Source organism: Rhinopithecus bieti, unplaced genomic scaffold (assembly GCF_001698545.2).
Source record: "Rhinopithecus bieti isolate Rb0 unplaced genomic scaffold, ASM169854v2 scaffold_13272, whole genome shotgun sequence".
Lineage (NCBI taxonomy): Eukaryota > Metazoa > Chordata > Mammalia > Primates > Cercopithecidae > Rhinopithecus > Rhinopithecus bieti.
In genome coordinates this window covers 65159-81144 of record NW_016807355.1, presented here as the reverse complement: position 1 = coordinate 81144, position 15986 = coordinate 65159, and the positions used below count along the sequence as shown (strand labels likewise).

The 15986-nt window shown below is 39.9% G+C and overlaps 1 protein-coding gene across 2 annotated transcripts in view; it reads right to left on the bottom strand.

The window, feature by feature from the left end:
- The window catches only part of FER1L6 (fer-1 like family member 6), a 172014-nt gene that overhangs the window by 94088 nt on the left and 61940 nt on the right, over nt 1-15986 (bottom strand). For both annotated transcript variants that reach the window (XM_017881439.1, XM_017881440.1), the window contains exons 14-17: nt 15531-15631; nt 10861-10951; nt 6551-6670; nt 4659-4811 (exon numbers count right to left, since the gene is read on the bottom strand). In XM_017881439.1, coding sequence (XP_017736928.1) covers nt 4659-4811; nt 6551-6670; nt 10861-10951; nt 15531-15631 — 465 coding nt within the window. The remainder of the gene's footprint in view (nt 1-4658; nt 4812-6550; nt 6671-10860; nt 10952-15530; nt 15632-15986) is intronic.

Genomic DNA, 15986 nt, shown 5'->3' with positions numbered 1-15986 from the left:
GGCCTACAGAAGAAGATAATATTCAGATGATGAATGCTCTAGGGCAAAAGTTCTGCCTTTTCATCTCTTCTAACCTCTGACTTTATTTGACAGCTGTTCTTTGTTCTAATTTTAAATAGTGCCAGGATACATCAAAATATTTAGAAGTGAGTAACTTTATACCACCTTCCTAGTATTTTTAGCACAGGGCCTTCTGAAGTGATTTGCTATTTTTAAGATAAATATTTCTTGCCTCCTTAACATTCTTCGAATGGAGAAAGTTAAAGAAAATTCTTGATAATTGTGGTTAATGACTTGGGTGAAAAACTTTGTTTTTCAGTTATAGTTTTATTGGAGTGGGTTTAAAAGCCATTTTAGGCCAGGCACAATGGCTCACATCTGTAATCTCAGTGCTTTGGGAGGCCAAGGAAGGCAGAGGAATCACTTGAGGCCAGGAGTCTGAGATAAGCCTGGTTACTTAGTAAGATCCCATCTCTATGAGAAATAAAAATTAGCCAGATGTGGTGGCACATGCCTGTAGACCTAGCTATTCAGGAGGCTGAGGTGAGAGGATTGCTTGAGCCTAGAAGTTCAAGGCTGCAGTGAGCTGTGATTTTACCACTGCACCTCAGACTTGGCAACAGAGTAAGATGCTGTCTCTAAAACAAAATCATTTTACATACATGACAGAAAACAACACAGAGAGCTTCAAACAACTCGCTGGATATGAGGGGGACACAATTACAGCAATGTCCTCTGGGAATGTGGATGTCTAGTTGCTCGAATGCTAGCATTTATTGAGTGATTATTCTGTGAGGCACAACTCTGTGTTCTTTACTAGCATTTATTCACTTGTTCCTCACAATAATCTCCATTTAATGAACGAAAATAGGATGAACATTTTCATCCATTTGAAGGTTGAAGAATATTAAATTGCCCAAGGTCGTACAACTAGTATATATTGGCCCTGGAATTCTGTTATGGGATGAATTGTGGTACCACAAAATTTATATGTTGAAGTTCTAATCCCCAAAACCCAAAATATGACCTTATTTGGAAATAGGGTCAATGTAGATTTAATTAGTTAAAATTACATTGTACTGCAGTAGGGTAGGTCCCTAATCCCATATGACTGGAGTCATAAAAAGACCGTCAGATGAAGGGACAGACACAGAGGAAGAATGTCATATGGAGATTGGCACCATTCTAGTAAAAGCCGTGCAGCCAACCAGAAGCTGGAAGAGAGGCCTGGAACATGTTCTTCCCTAACACCTTCAAGGGAATATGGCCCTGCCAACACCTTGACCTAGGACTTCTAACCTTTAGAACCATGAGATAATACATTTCTGTTATTTAAGCCAGTCAGTTTATGCTACTTTGTTACAGTAGCCCTAGTGATCTCATACAAATTTTAGCCCAAATTCACCTTATTTCAAAACCCATGCTTTAAACCATTATCCCACACTGCCTCTCACACTTAATAATAGGGCCCTTCTGTCTGCAACATTTAACAATCACATCTACAGTAAACTCTTGAGATTGGACGGCACTTAGAGGCTATTTAATTTAGCTGCCTGCTGCCATGTTTATATCAAATAGTTGCCTAGGGTGTGCTAACACCTCTAAGGATGAGGAATGCATTATGGACTTCCATTTAGGAAACTATTTCCCTGTAATGTCTTTGTAGGGCCTGATTTTTACCTGCTGGGTCTCTCTCTCCCCTATACCTCCCCTCCATCTATGTACTAGCCCCCAAAATACTGAAACTACTCCCTCATGCTGTCAAATCTTCTCAGCTAAGAATTGCTATCTCTTTACCTGTTCCTCTATGGCATGCTTTTGAACCTTTTCTCCCTCCTTGAGTTAGTAAAGGAATGATTATTATATAGCAAGAAACCAGAACTGATATTGGGAGGACAGTCAGCTATGGGTTAGGAAAAGTTAATCAGTCAACTTGTACTCTTGTCAGTTGCTGGTGGGGGTAAAGACTGTGGATACATTTTCCTCTTATTCATTCATTTCTACTTACTGGGATAAAAATATATTTGTAGTGGAGGTAAAACACCCAGGGCCTCCAAGCAAAGCTCAAATCTTGAGTTAGAGACAGTAGAATCTGTCCAGAGATACATGTCTTTAAGGGCCAACCCAGAAGGCATCAGGGGACTCTGTCTTGATGAAGGGTAAGGGACCCCCAAGTTGAAAATTTTATATTTTTACAACTTAAAGTCACAAGGAATCCTGAACTAGCTGTTCTGTCCTTCTTATAGTTTTCTTTGAAGCTATTTTAAAATACAGATTAACTCATGTGAGAAGATGCCATGGACAAATTACACAAGTGAGAAGGTAGTGAGGAAACTGATAGAAAAACGTTTATTCTAAGAAATCATAGATGACACAAACAAATGCAAATACCTCCGACACTCATGGATTGGAAGAATCAATATCATGAAAATAAACATACTGCCCCAAACAATCAACAGATTCAATGCCCTTGGTATCAAAATACCAACATCATTTTTTACAGAATTAGAAAAAACTATCCTAAAATTCATATGGAGCCAAAAAAGAGCCCAAATTGCCAAAGCAATCCTAAGCGAAAAGAACAAATCTGGAGGCATCACATTACCTAACTTCAAATTATATAAGGCTATAGTTACCAAAACAACATGGTACTGGTATATAAGTAGATATATAGGCCAGTGGAATAGAATAGAGAACCTAGAAATGAAGTCAAATATTTATAACCAATAGATCTTCAGCAAAGCATACAACAATGCAAATTGGAGAAACGATGCCTTATCAATAAATGGTACTGGGGAAATGAGATAGCCACATGTAGAAGAATGAACCTGGATCTCTATTTCTCACCAGATACAAAAAATTAACTCAAGATGGATTAAAGCCTTAAATCTGAGACCTGAAACCATAAAACCTCTAGAAGAAAACCTAGAAAAAAACTCTTCTGGCAAAGAATTTATGACTAAGACACCAAAACAAACGCAACAAAACAAAATAAATGGTACCTAATTAAACTAAAAAGCTTCTGCACAGCCAAAGAACCATCAGAGTAAACAGAAACCTACAGAATGGGAGGAAAGATTTGCAAATTATGTGTCCCGTAAAGGACTAATATCCAGAATCTACAAGGAACTCAAACAAATCAACATGAAAAAAATAAATAATTCCATTAAAAAGTGGGTAAAAGACATGAATAAATATCTCCTCAAAGAAGATATACAAATGGCCAAGAAACATATGAAAAAAAAAATGCTCAGCATCACTAATCATCAGGGAAATGCAAATTAAAACAATGATTGAGATACCACATTACCCCAGCCAGAAAGGCCATTATTAAAAAGTCAATAAACAGTAGATGTTGGCATGGATGCAGCTAAAAAGGAACGCTTTTGTACTGCTGATGGGACTGTAAATTAGCACAATCTCTATGGAAAACAGTATAGAGATTTCTCAAAGAACTAAAAGTAGATCTACCATTCAAACCAGCAAGCCCACTACCCACTGCTGGGTATCTACCCAAAGAAAAAGTTCAAAAAGGCACCAGCACATATATGTTTATTGTAGCACAATTCAAAATTGCAGAGATATGGAATCAACAACCTAAGTGACTTAATCCATCACCTGATGACTGGATTGAGAAAATGTGATATATATACACCATGGAATACTATTCAGCCATAAAAAAAAAAGAATGAAATAATGTCTTTTGCAGCAACTTGAATAGAGCTGGAGGCCATTATGTATTCTAAGTAACTCAAGAATGGAAAACCAAATACTGTATGTTCTCACTTACATGCAGGAACTAAGCTATGGGTATGAAAAGTCATACAGAGTGGTATAATGGACACTGAAAACTCAGAAAGGGGGAGGGTAGGATGGGGATGAGGGACAAAAAACTACCTATTCATACACTGTACACTACTCAGGTGACAGGTGCACTGAAATTCTGGATTTCACCACTATTCAACTTATCCATGTAATCACAAACCACTTGTACTCCTAAAGCTATTGAAATTAACAACAACAACAACAAAAAATTGGCCAGGAACAGTGGCTCGTGCTTGTAATCCCAGCACTTTGGGAGGCCGAGGCAGGCGGATCACGAGGTCAGGAATTTGAGACCAGCCTGGCCAACATAGTGGAACCCCATCTCTACTAAAAATACAAAAAATTAGCTGGGCTTGGTGGCGGGAATCTGTAATCTCAGCTCCTTGGAAGGCTGAGGCAGGAGAACACTTGAATCCAGGAGGCAGAGGTTGCAGTGAGCCGAGGTCACACCACTGCACTCCAGTCCTGTTGACAGTGCAAGACACCATCATCTCGGAAAAAACAAAAACAAAACAAAACAAAACAAAAAACCTTAAGGTTAATTGTTATTAATACTAGCAATCAAAAAGGTAAAAATTAAAGTGACCCATGAGATTAAAAAAGAAACTTACGTGTGTCTGGTGATGTAACAGTTAAAAATTTTGACAAAATTCCATCTAAAAGTGGTCTACTGAATTGTAATTTGAACCAAGAAACACCAAGGTGTTCTAGTCGTCCTCCTACCTTTGAAAGCACTGGGGAACGGTGAGAGCCATGGACACACACTAGAAAGTCTGAGCCACCCTAGAGAAACAGAAATCTCCCTTCTTTTAGTTAAAATACTGCACACTTACTTTGAGGAAGTGAGTTTTGATCTTGCCGCAGTGTTTGCCCATCTGCCCCGTGACCGGGGAATAGAGGAGGTCTTTGGAGGCGATGCGGGCGTAGGCCACTCTCCTGTTGTTGCTGAGCATCCAGATGAAAACATCAGGGATAGTGTGCTGGGGCTGTAGGAGTGAGATTTGAAAGGTGGGAACTGAACATGTGCACTTACAGAGTTCTGCTATCCTGAAACAGTCCCGCTTCGACAAAACAAATGCTGTGACTGACACCATCTAGGCACTGAAACATCTATGCCATCAGGCAAATTAAGTGCAGTTTCCTAGAGAAGAGAAAGCCTTATTTAGGTCATGAACTAAAAGTGCATACAGCCGGGCGTGCTGGCTCACACCTGTAATCCCAGCACTTTGGGAGGCCAAGGCGTGTGGATCATGAGGTCAGGAGTTCAAGACCATCCTGGCCAATATGGTGAAACCACATCTCTACTAAAAATACAAAAATTAGGCAGGGGTAGTGGCACTCGCCTATAGTTTCAGCTACTCAGGAGGCTGAGGCAGAAGAATCGCTTGAACCCAGGAGGCGGAGGAGGTTGCAGTGAGCGAAGATCATGCCATTGTACTCCAGCCTGGGCAACACAGCGAGACTCCATCTCAAAAAATAAAAAATGTGCATACAAACCCACATGTCAAATTGCCCATATGAGAACATGCAAGTCGGACCTGTGATTTGGCGTCTTTGGTAGCCTACTTTTCTCCATCTGCAGGACAAACACTTTTGCACAACGTCCCATGGATTTTTTCCAATCTTGTAGTAATGATTTAGTTTTAAGCACTCCTCAGAGCCAGATAACATTTTCAGAATATTCAAATGAAACAACAAAAACAAAAATCTATGCATGTCTTTGAATGACTTTACTTGCTCTTAGGCAAGTATTTCTACAAGGAACTGTGTACCTATAGTATGATTGCAAAATATTTTATTTCCATTTTAAGTGGTTATTCAGCAGGAACTCAGCTAAATTGCATAGGAAATTAGACTTTAAAGTTGAATTAATCAAGATAGGAAGAGTAGAATTCCATGCCAAGTGGCCCATTATGTTGTAGGTGTTTGAAATGCACATTTCTGAACAAACAAAACTCTCAAAACAAAAAGAGGTATATTGTTATAAACAAGGCTTTGACATTCCTGGGCTGGAAGCAGACGCTCTGTGTTTCCAATCCCTAGTGATCAGGTGTAACTAATCCTCGAAGAGGGCATCCCTTCTCTCTTCTGAGTGCTTATTCAAATTCCTATGTCTACTGACTGCTTGTCTCACCGAGTAATATGCCGCCAGGGAATGACTGATTTGCAATAAGAACTGCAATTTTCAAGAAAAACAGAAGCAGTAAATCTCTCTCTCTGAAATCTTTCCACACAAAAAAAACCCCTGTTTTAGAAGTTTCTACACATTTGCAGGCTTCAAGAACGAATGTCAGGATCTGACAGATGCAAATATGAGGGCTCTTTTTAAATAGGTCATTCTAGAAGTCACCAGAAGACACTGTTTACAACTAACTTTAAAATGAGAAGCTGCTGTGCCCTTTACTGGGCATGAATTTAAATCCTTTTATAGTTGAACACCTATCAAAGTTCCTGTGCGTATGTTGACTTCACCCGAGCCAATTAGCAAATGTACCTTTTATTTTGCTGAATGCTCAGGTTTTGTTAAAAAAAAAAAAAATCAATAAAGCTGTACTTTTTTGGTTTAATTTAAAAATCTCTTCTCTAAACTAGGAGTGCCTGCGCAGCCCACTAGGGCTGGGGAGAAAAACATTGATTCATATTTCACCCATACCAACTATTCAAACCTCCTTGGAAGACATTCAGTCTAACCTTCCAAATGAGGTTTGCCTTTAGAGTCAATTACCTCATCAACAAGAAAGCGGATTTTTTCCACAAAGTTTTGGGCTTCGTTAATCATTTCATCAAGAGGTAACTTTTTCTTCTGCTGCTGAATGATCCCCTTGGCCTCCTTGCACATTGCTTCCTAAAACAAGACAAGAGTCAGTGTAGGTCTTTCTAGAGATCTGGACAACAAGCAGCATCCTGTTGCTGAAAAGGCCTGAAGGTCCTGGTGAGCTCCACACTGAGCCACTCACGTGGACTGTTCCAGGGTCTGCTGCCACGCACGCCGCCCGCTTAGTGGAAACTTCACAGGATTATGGAGGCAGTAATATCATCTCACCTCCGCTTGACAGATGAGAAGCTGAGGTCCAGAAAGGCCACAGGCTTATCAAGGTCACATGGCTTATTAACCAGCACCTGAATCTAAGTTGATATGGTTTGGCTGTGTCCCACCCAAATTTCATCTTGAATTGTAATTCCCATAATCCCCACATATCATGGGAGGGACCTGGTGGGAGGTAATTTAATCATGGAGGCGTTTACCCTCATGCTGTTCTCGTGATAGTGAGTAAGGTTCTCACGATATCTGATGGTTTTATAAGAAGCTTTTCCCCCTTTTGCTTGGCACTTCTCTTGCCTGCCACCATGTAATATATGATTTGCTCCTTCTTGCCTTCCACCATGACTGGAGGCCACCATGGCCTCCTAGTCATGTGGAACTGTGCATCAATTAAACCTCTTTCCTTTATAATTACCCAGTCTTGGGTATGTCTTTATTAGCATGTGAGAACAGAGGCTTTCTGATATTTAACAACAACAACTATGATAATAGCAGCCTAAGGTGTACTGAGATGTTCCTCTGTGCCAGGCAATATTCTAACCACTGTATTAATCCTTTGTTACTCCTCATAACAACCTTATTAGGTAGGTTCTATTATTCCCATTTTACAGCTGAGGAAGCAGTAATGCAGCTACTGAATGGCAGAGCCAGAGCTGACTCCCAGCTGCATCCAGAGTCCAGTGCTTAACCACTGCACTCACCACCTCTTCCTGGAGGTATGGTAGCTGCTTTCAGACCAAGAAGACATCATATGAGAAATGCTGCCAGAAAGTTTAGTGTAAGTGGTTGGAAAACCCAAAAGTGTTTGATTCATTTGTTCAGCTCACATTTATGTGCTTAGGAAAAAAGTATTTACAGTGACTTCTAAGGCCCTGTGTGAGTTGGCCCTGCCACTGTCTGTTTCATCTTATAATATTCCTTCCTCGCTCACTGTGCCTCAGGCACACTGGTCCTCAGAAGCTCTAGAACATGATAAACTTTCTCCATCCTAAAGCTGGTCTATTAGTCTTTTCTCATGCTGCTAATAAAGACATACCCGAGACTGGGTAATTTATAAAGGAAAGAGGTTTAATGGAGAACTCACAGTTCTGCATGGCTGGGGAGGCCTCATGGGGAAAATCATGGTAGAAGGCAAGGAGGAGCAAGTCACGTCTTACGTGGATGGCGGCAGGCAAAGAAAGAGAGCTTGTGCAGGGAAACTACCTTTTATAAACCATCAGATCTCATGAGACTTATTCACTATCATGACAACAGCATGGGAAAGACCTGCCCCCATGATTCAATTACCTCCCAGCAGATCCCTCCCACAACATGTGAGAGTTCAAGATGAGATTTGGGTGGAGACACAGCCAAACCATATTAGCTGGTATGCTTGGTGTTTCCTCTTGCTCAAATGTTCTTCTTAGTCTCTACATGGCTGGTTTCTTCTCATCTTTAAGGCCTCAACTTAAATGTCACCACTGTATTGTATGCCCCCATGTTTTCCTGATCCCTGTGGCTTTTTAGAATTTCCTTTTGAATCACAATCTATAATAATTTTTATGTATTTTCTGTTTACCTGTCTATCTTCTATCTTAACCATTAATGTGTAAACTTCAGTAGGACAAGGACCTCCTCTGTCTTGTCCTTATTGTATGCTCAGTGTCTAACAGAGTTTCTGGCACATAGGTGTTAAATAAATGTTTATGGGCTGGGCGCGGTGGCTCAAGCCTGTAATCCCAGCACTTTGGGAGGCTGAGAAGGGCAGATCACGAGGTCAGGAGATGGAGACCATCCTGGCTAACATGGTGAAACCCCGTCTCTACTAAAAAAAAAAAAAAAAAAAAAAAAAAAAAAAAAAAAAAATACAAAAACTAGCCGGGCAAGGTGGCGGGCACCTGTAGTCCCAGCTACTCGGGAGGCTGAGGCAGGAGAATGGTGTAAACCCGGGAGGCGGAGCTTGCAGTGAACTGAGATCCAGCCATTGCACTCCAGCCTGGGCAACGACAGAGCGAGACTCCGTCTCAAAAAAATAAAATAAAATAAAATAAACATAAAATAAAAAATAAATGTTTATGGAATGAATGAACTACTCAATCTAGAAATTCCTCAAGGACAAGCACCAAGTTCTTCTAGCTTTGTTCCCAGCATCTAGAGGAGTGTGTGGCATGTAGGAAGCCTCTGCTCATGTTGACTGGAAGAAATGCATACCTGTTATCTACCAGGCACTATGCTTGGAGCCCAGGTCTGGGACAGAGAGAAGAAATAATGCTTCATTTCCCCGAGACATTGACAGTTTGGTGAGGTGAAAATAATACATGCACATAATTAAAATGCATGAAGCACTGTGGTACTAGACAGGGGCAAAGCTGGTTACCTGAAGAGTATGACATTTGAGCTGAATTTTAAAATGTGAATAGAATTCATCAGAGAGTAAGAAGACAGAGGGAACAGTTACATGTGAATATACATAATCATTCGAGGATTCAAAATTGTCAGAGCATAGATACATGGGAACAAACTAAAGAGGGATAAGGCTGGGATGCTAGGTTGGGGCCAGACATTAAACAGCCCAATATATCATGCAAAAGGGATTTAGACTTTATCCTACGAATGATTGAGAGAATCCAATGATTTTTTTGAATAATGATCTAATCAGGCTTGTGTTTTAGAAAGATCATGCTGGTTGTGATATGGAAGATGGATTAGAGGAAGACTTTTGCAATACTCTAGAACAGAGATGCTAAGAAACTCAGTTTAGGCAGTGACTCTGAAGATGAAGAAGTGGAGATCGTTCCAGAGTCACTAAGAGGCAGAATCTACAGGACCTAGTATTCAAATGGCTACTTAAGGTGAGAGATAAAGAGCCAATGTTGAAGCTTAGCCTTCTTGTTTGAGCAGTCAGTCTAGCTGGTGGTGCCAATGCAGGATGTTGAACAAGTTGAGATAAGGTGATGGGCTTAGTAGGATACACAGAGTTTGGGGTGATATAAGCATGGAGATGCCCACTAGGAGGCTGGGAATGCAGGTCTAGAGATGAGGAGGGAGACCTAGGCCACTAAAAAAGATATTGAAATAATCAGGCCAAGGGCTGTCAGACAATGTGAAGACAGAACTCTGCAGAAAACATGGAGCAGAGAGAAGCTGCAGAGATAGTACTTCAGCCAGAGGTGCTGAGAAAAGCCAGCATAGGAAGAAGGTCTTATTGATGGTGGGAATCTAGCCTCCCTGAAATGTTCCAGAGGACAGAAAAGCAGCATTCTGGGAAGAAGGATGGATGAGGAGTTAGGAGACCTGGGTTTTAGTTTTTGGACTACAGTTAACTAGCTGTGATCTTTAGAAAAAATCATTTAATCTCTCTGAACCCCACTCATACTTTAAAATGACCCTGAGAAGTCAAGCACTGAGTAATTTTTCTTTGCAGAATTATCCTGGCCTCACATGAAATATCCCCTGGTGCCCTTGCTGGAACTGACATTTCCAATTGAGATAATCCAGGGCCTGACTTGGCCTGGCAATTCTAGTCACCAGTCATTAAAGAAGAACTGGGCAACTATTAGGCACCTAGTACATACAGTTTCCCAGGACACAGAGGGGTATCAACACCTGACCTGTTCTCAAGAAGCGCTTACACATTTTAACACAATTCTCAATAGGAAGAACCTGAAGTCAAGGAGCACAGTTATTTCTTTTGATCTCTTGGCTTGTGGGGCAGAGGGCCAAGCGAGTCTACTGCCTTTAACAAAATATGAAGGTCAAGAAAATGAGCTAGAGGGCACCTATTCTCCATCAGAACAGGAAGTAGGGCCAGTGGGCTTCTAGTTCATCCTTATAAACCTTCAATAAATGTTCATTTCTTTCCAATTTAACAAATGTTCCCTTCTCACTCTTGTCTCTGCATCCCAAAAATGTATGACCTTTAAACCTTATCCTCATTTGGTCTGTGAACTATGCCTCATCCGTGAGGTTTATTTTAAACTCTGTCCACAAAGTATAAATAGATTTTCACATACCAGCTCCTGCCAACAGAGCGTAAGTCGCTTCTTATCTAAAGTGGTTTGGTTCAACATCTTGGGCTTTTTTTCTGCTTCAGAGATAAAGGCACTGTAAGAAAAGAATAACAATTTTGAAACCTACTTAGTGAAAATCCATTTATATAATTCCAGAGGTTTGCAAATATCATTTCTGCAATACACTGGAAAGCTTTTGAAGCCATAAAACCAATATTTTTAATTTAGGATTAAGCCACAATGTATTAACTTTTCCAAGAGACAAAATGAGAACTAGAAATGATGCCCAGACCCAACATTAGTTTTGGGGAACAGATTTTTTTCCACTTTCTTTCAGTACAATCCATTGTGATTACTATAAAAATTCATAAAAAACCCCACAAAATGCTGTTTTCCTTCATCTTACAAATTTAACACACACCAAAAGTTTTCTGAAAAGTTGCATATAAAACAAATATTTTAGATTCAATACTTAGATGTGTCCCTACCATTTAAAACAATAGGAAAGACTGAGTAGTAATATTTTTTGGAGATGAAGTTAAAAATGTGTTCAAAAGGAAAACAGTAAAGATTGTGAATGCAATTCAAGAAGAAAAATGTAAATGGACTAAATGCTTGGGGAAATAAGATATTGTCCTTACTAGTGATAACTTAAATGCAAATTAAAATCAATACCATTTTACCTATACAAATGAATAATATTCAAGGTTGGTGAAGATGTTGGGAGATAGTTACTCTTCTACTTTATTGAAGGTGGGTGTAGATTCTTACAGTGTTTTAGAGGCTACTTGATAGCACCTATCAAAATTTAAATTTGATTCAAAATTAAAGTAAATTATGCTAGACTTCTTACCCTTCAAAAACAACTGAAAGATGTGACAAGATTATGTTTACACAAGCATATGTATTATAGCACTGTTCATGGTAGCAAAATAAGTGGGAACAACTTAAATGTCATTAGGGACTAGTTAAATACATCATGGCACATAAAAGCAATTGAATATTCAGGATATCTATTATGTGCACCTGTAGAAAGATGCCTGTGATATTTTGCTGAATGAAAAGGCAACCTGCTGAGCAAATGTGTGATATCATTTGTGAACAAATGTGGTATTTTATGAGCGTGTACATGAGGATGCATGTTTCCAAATGCACAGAAAAAAGTCCAGGAGGACAAATCAAACTCTTCTCACTGGAGAGTAGGATTGGAGAGAAAATTGAGAAGAACTTTCATACTTGATATATTTGTTTTTTTTTTAAATGATGAGCATGATCATTTCAATGATGAGCACTTCTGATGAAAAAAATCAATTATAAAGGAAACAAAAAGGAAGATCTAAGATGCCCACACCAGACTCTACCCACTGGCAGTTGGAAGTCTCACCAGAAATCCTCCTTGGATACACTAGTAACACTACCTTTTCTTTAAATTTTTAAAAAGAATAAAAGGATTATATTTTGAAGAGGGAATCTTGTTGCCCCAATTCCTGCCTTTTCTTGTGGCAGAAGGAATTCCATGTCACTCTCCAGAATGGATCAGTGCAGGTAGACATGATCACTTCTGATCCCTTTCCTTTCCCCACAGGGAGAAATAATTTGTTTCCTCGTTAAAATTGGGGTAAATGACCATTGGCACACGTTTCTGTTCATTCTTCATCTTTCAGACCCAACCTGCCTACTGGCTGTGAACAACCCCCCTTCCTTCACGTGTCACATGGCAAGTGCCCTGTCCCTGTGAGGGGCAAGGGCGAGATGGAGGGAGAAGCCCTGTTGAGCTGCTTGGCCATGAACAGGTTGGGGGAACAGGAAGCTTGACTTGACCTCAGGTCCAAGCTGCTTTCTCAAATCCAGCTTTTCCAATTATAAAACATTTTGATCTCTGTCTTATTCTCATATTTTTTGAGTTGGTTATAAACTTGAAAAAGGGGGAACGATTAACTGTCATCCCAAGTAATCCCCTAACATAGAGAAGTTATTGAGCTATTAATTTGCTCATAGACAGTTTCCAAAAGTATGCATTGTGAAGCTTTTTCAAATGCTTAAAGGGAATTGCAGGTGGCACTAAACAGCTCACAACAGCAGTAGCACTAATGTGTGTGTGTGTGTGTGTGTGTGTGTGTGTGTGTGTGTATCTTTTATAATGAAAACAAGAAATAAAACTATTTATTTGCTTTCTTTTCTTTGTAAAGTAAAAATTATTGAGTAGTTGAGAGATTGGGGAAGCAGAACTTAAAAAGCTGAACACCAGAATTTAGCTACTCCCTGCCTTTTATCAGATGAATCTCCACTCCCTTTCCATTAGTTCCATTATGACAAGTTCTCATAGTTGCTCAAATCTTTTTTTTTTATTGTTGAGTAGCATTATATAATATGTGTAAATTTTATTTTGGGTTTTTTTTTTATATATTATACTTTAAGTTCAAGGGTACATGTGCACAAAGTGCAGGTTTGTTACATATGTATACTTGTGCCATGTTGGTGTGCTGCACCCATCAACTCGTCAGCACCCATCAACTCGTCATTTACATGAGGTATAACTCCCAATGCAATCCATCCCCCCTCCCCCCTCCCCTAATAGGCCCCAGTGTGTGATGTTCCCCTTCCCGAGTCCAAGTGATCTCATTCTTTAGTTCCCACCTATGAGTGAGAACATGCGGTGTTTGGTTTTCTGTTCTTGTGACAGTTTGCTGAGAATGATGGTTTCCAGCTGCCTCAGTGTCCCTACAAAGGACGCAAACTCATCCTATTTTATGGCTGCATAGTATTCTATGGTGAATATGTGCCATATTTTCTTAATCCAGTCTGTCACTGATGGACATTTGTCACTGATGGAAATCTTAACCTAGTTAATTTCAAGGGTTAGTCCAAGTTGTTTCCTTAAAGTGTCAGCAGCCTCTAAGATGGCTCCAGCGAGTCCCACCTCCTTCAATTCATGCTACTGTGTAATCCCCTTCCTTTGAAGGTGGGCTGGGCCTAGTGACTTGCTTCTAACAGAATAGTCAAGAGTGATGGGCTGTCACTTCCAAGACTAGGCATGAGAGACTCTGACTTCTGTCTTGCTGGAATATTCTCTCCGACTCTTTGTGCTTGCTGGCTCGAATGAAGCCAGCTGCTCTGTCATGAGAGGCAGCTCAGAGAGGCTCACATGGCAAGGCAACAGCTAGTGAGAAATTGAAGTCCTCAGCCCAATGGCCCATGAAAAACTGAATTCTGCAAATGACCACATGAGTGATCTTGGAAGTTAATCCATCCCAGTGAAGCCTTAATATGACTGCAGCCAGGGAAGAAAAAGGACCCAGCTGAGCCACACCTGGCCCCCTGGCCCACAGAAACAGTGAGATAATAACTATGGTGTTAAGCCACTGAGTTTTGGGGAAATTTGTTTCTCAGTAAAAGATAATTAACTATATAGCCTATTTTTTATCTTTTATTATATCATCTGACCTCTAGAATAAGGGTTACTAATTGGTACTCAATATGTTGTATAAAATTTTCATTAAATTGTGTTGGAACACAGAAAACAATTCCCTAAAATATGGTGCTTCATCACACCGAGTGCTTTGAAAATTGGAAGGCCTCAGAAATAAGCCTCAGAACCAGGGTTTTTCTCTGACCTGTCTTTTCCATGTCTCCCTGTCTCTCTGATCCTCTTTTCCAAAGCACCAGGAGAAGACTCTTTACATTTTCCTATCAGACTAAGAAAGCTTAAAAGTGATTGTCTTAAGACTCCCTCCCTAGAGATCTCATCAAATAACCAGGAAAGATCAACCAACAGAGAAGAGACTGGAATCATCACCTGCCCAGAAAGACTTTGCATCTGTTCTTCTAAGGACAGCTCCAAGACATTACCTGGGGGACTTTGTAAAAAAACTAAGACAACCTGTGTTCCTGTGCAGCTTCATCCCTCACCTTCCCCTGAGGTTGGCCTCCCATCTCCCTGGTCCATTCATTCTTCCTAATGATTTACTGTCCCTCAAAATAAATGTCTACATTCTCCATCTCCCCCATCTCATCTAAAAAAGGATATATAAGCTTCTGTACTGCACTGGGTAATTGAGTAATCACTCTGTGATTCTCCCCTGTGCATGTTAATACATTTGCATACCTTTTCTCCTATTAATCTACTTTTTGTCAGTTGATTTTCAGTGAGCCTTCAGAGAGGGGAGGGAGGGTTTTCCCTCAGCCCCTATAATAGTATATTGAAATATACTATTCAGGCTCACTAAATAGTATCTTTCACTGAAAATAGTTGATTTTCAGAGAGCCTTTAGAGAAGAGATGTTTTCAAAACCTCAGCCCAACAATAGTATTTTATATATTAATAGCTTATTTTTCTAGCCATCTAAGTGTCAAATAGTTGCTGAGTGTCTGCCACATGCACAGCACCATGCTGGTGCACTAACACTACTAGCATTTTTCTTGTTTCCTACAGAGTCTCTGTAGTAAGTCTTCCTTTGCTTTTCGCACCTTTGATTTATGTTTGAGTTGCTTAAGTGTCAAGAAGCAGTAGTTAATTCACAAGTACCAGTGAAATTACTGAACAAAATTAAGATGGATACAGCACTCTAAAACACCCATTTGAATGCATAGGAAATCGACTACTCTCTCAAGGTAATGAAAAGCTGAGTCCACAGAAGCTCAGCTCTGCCTATGCCGGCTGTCTCTCCCAGTACCTGCTCTGACTGATGAAGTCACTGAGCACTGTTTTCATTTTCTCTTCAGGTGCCTCCTGTGAAATCTTGATCAAATTTCTCACTTCTTCTATACTTTCTTCCTGAAAACAAACCACAGGGGTGGAGAGATGAGGCGGTGGGAATGAGATTGGTAGTAGAGATACTAATTGTAATGTACTAGAAATAGCAGTTAGCTAATTTTTTGTTTTGGAAATGAAGGAAGATTTATCTAGTTTTCTTGTACTTGAATTGGAAAATGCTACTGCATTCTAACTTTGAACCTTTCTTTTAATAAGTGGAATTGGTCCAGATACAAGTCTTCTCCCATACTGTTCAAACTCATTGTTTCTGTTATAGATCCATTCCCTAATGGGTACCATTTATTTAGAATCTACTCTCTGAGGAAACCTAATAATGTGGGAAATACCTAACAATGTAGAGAAATTAGATATAATT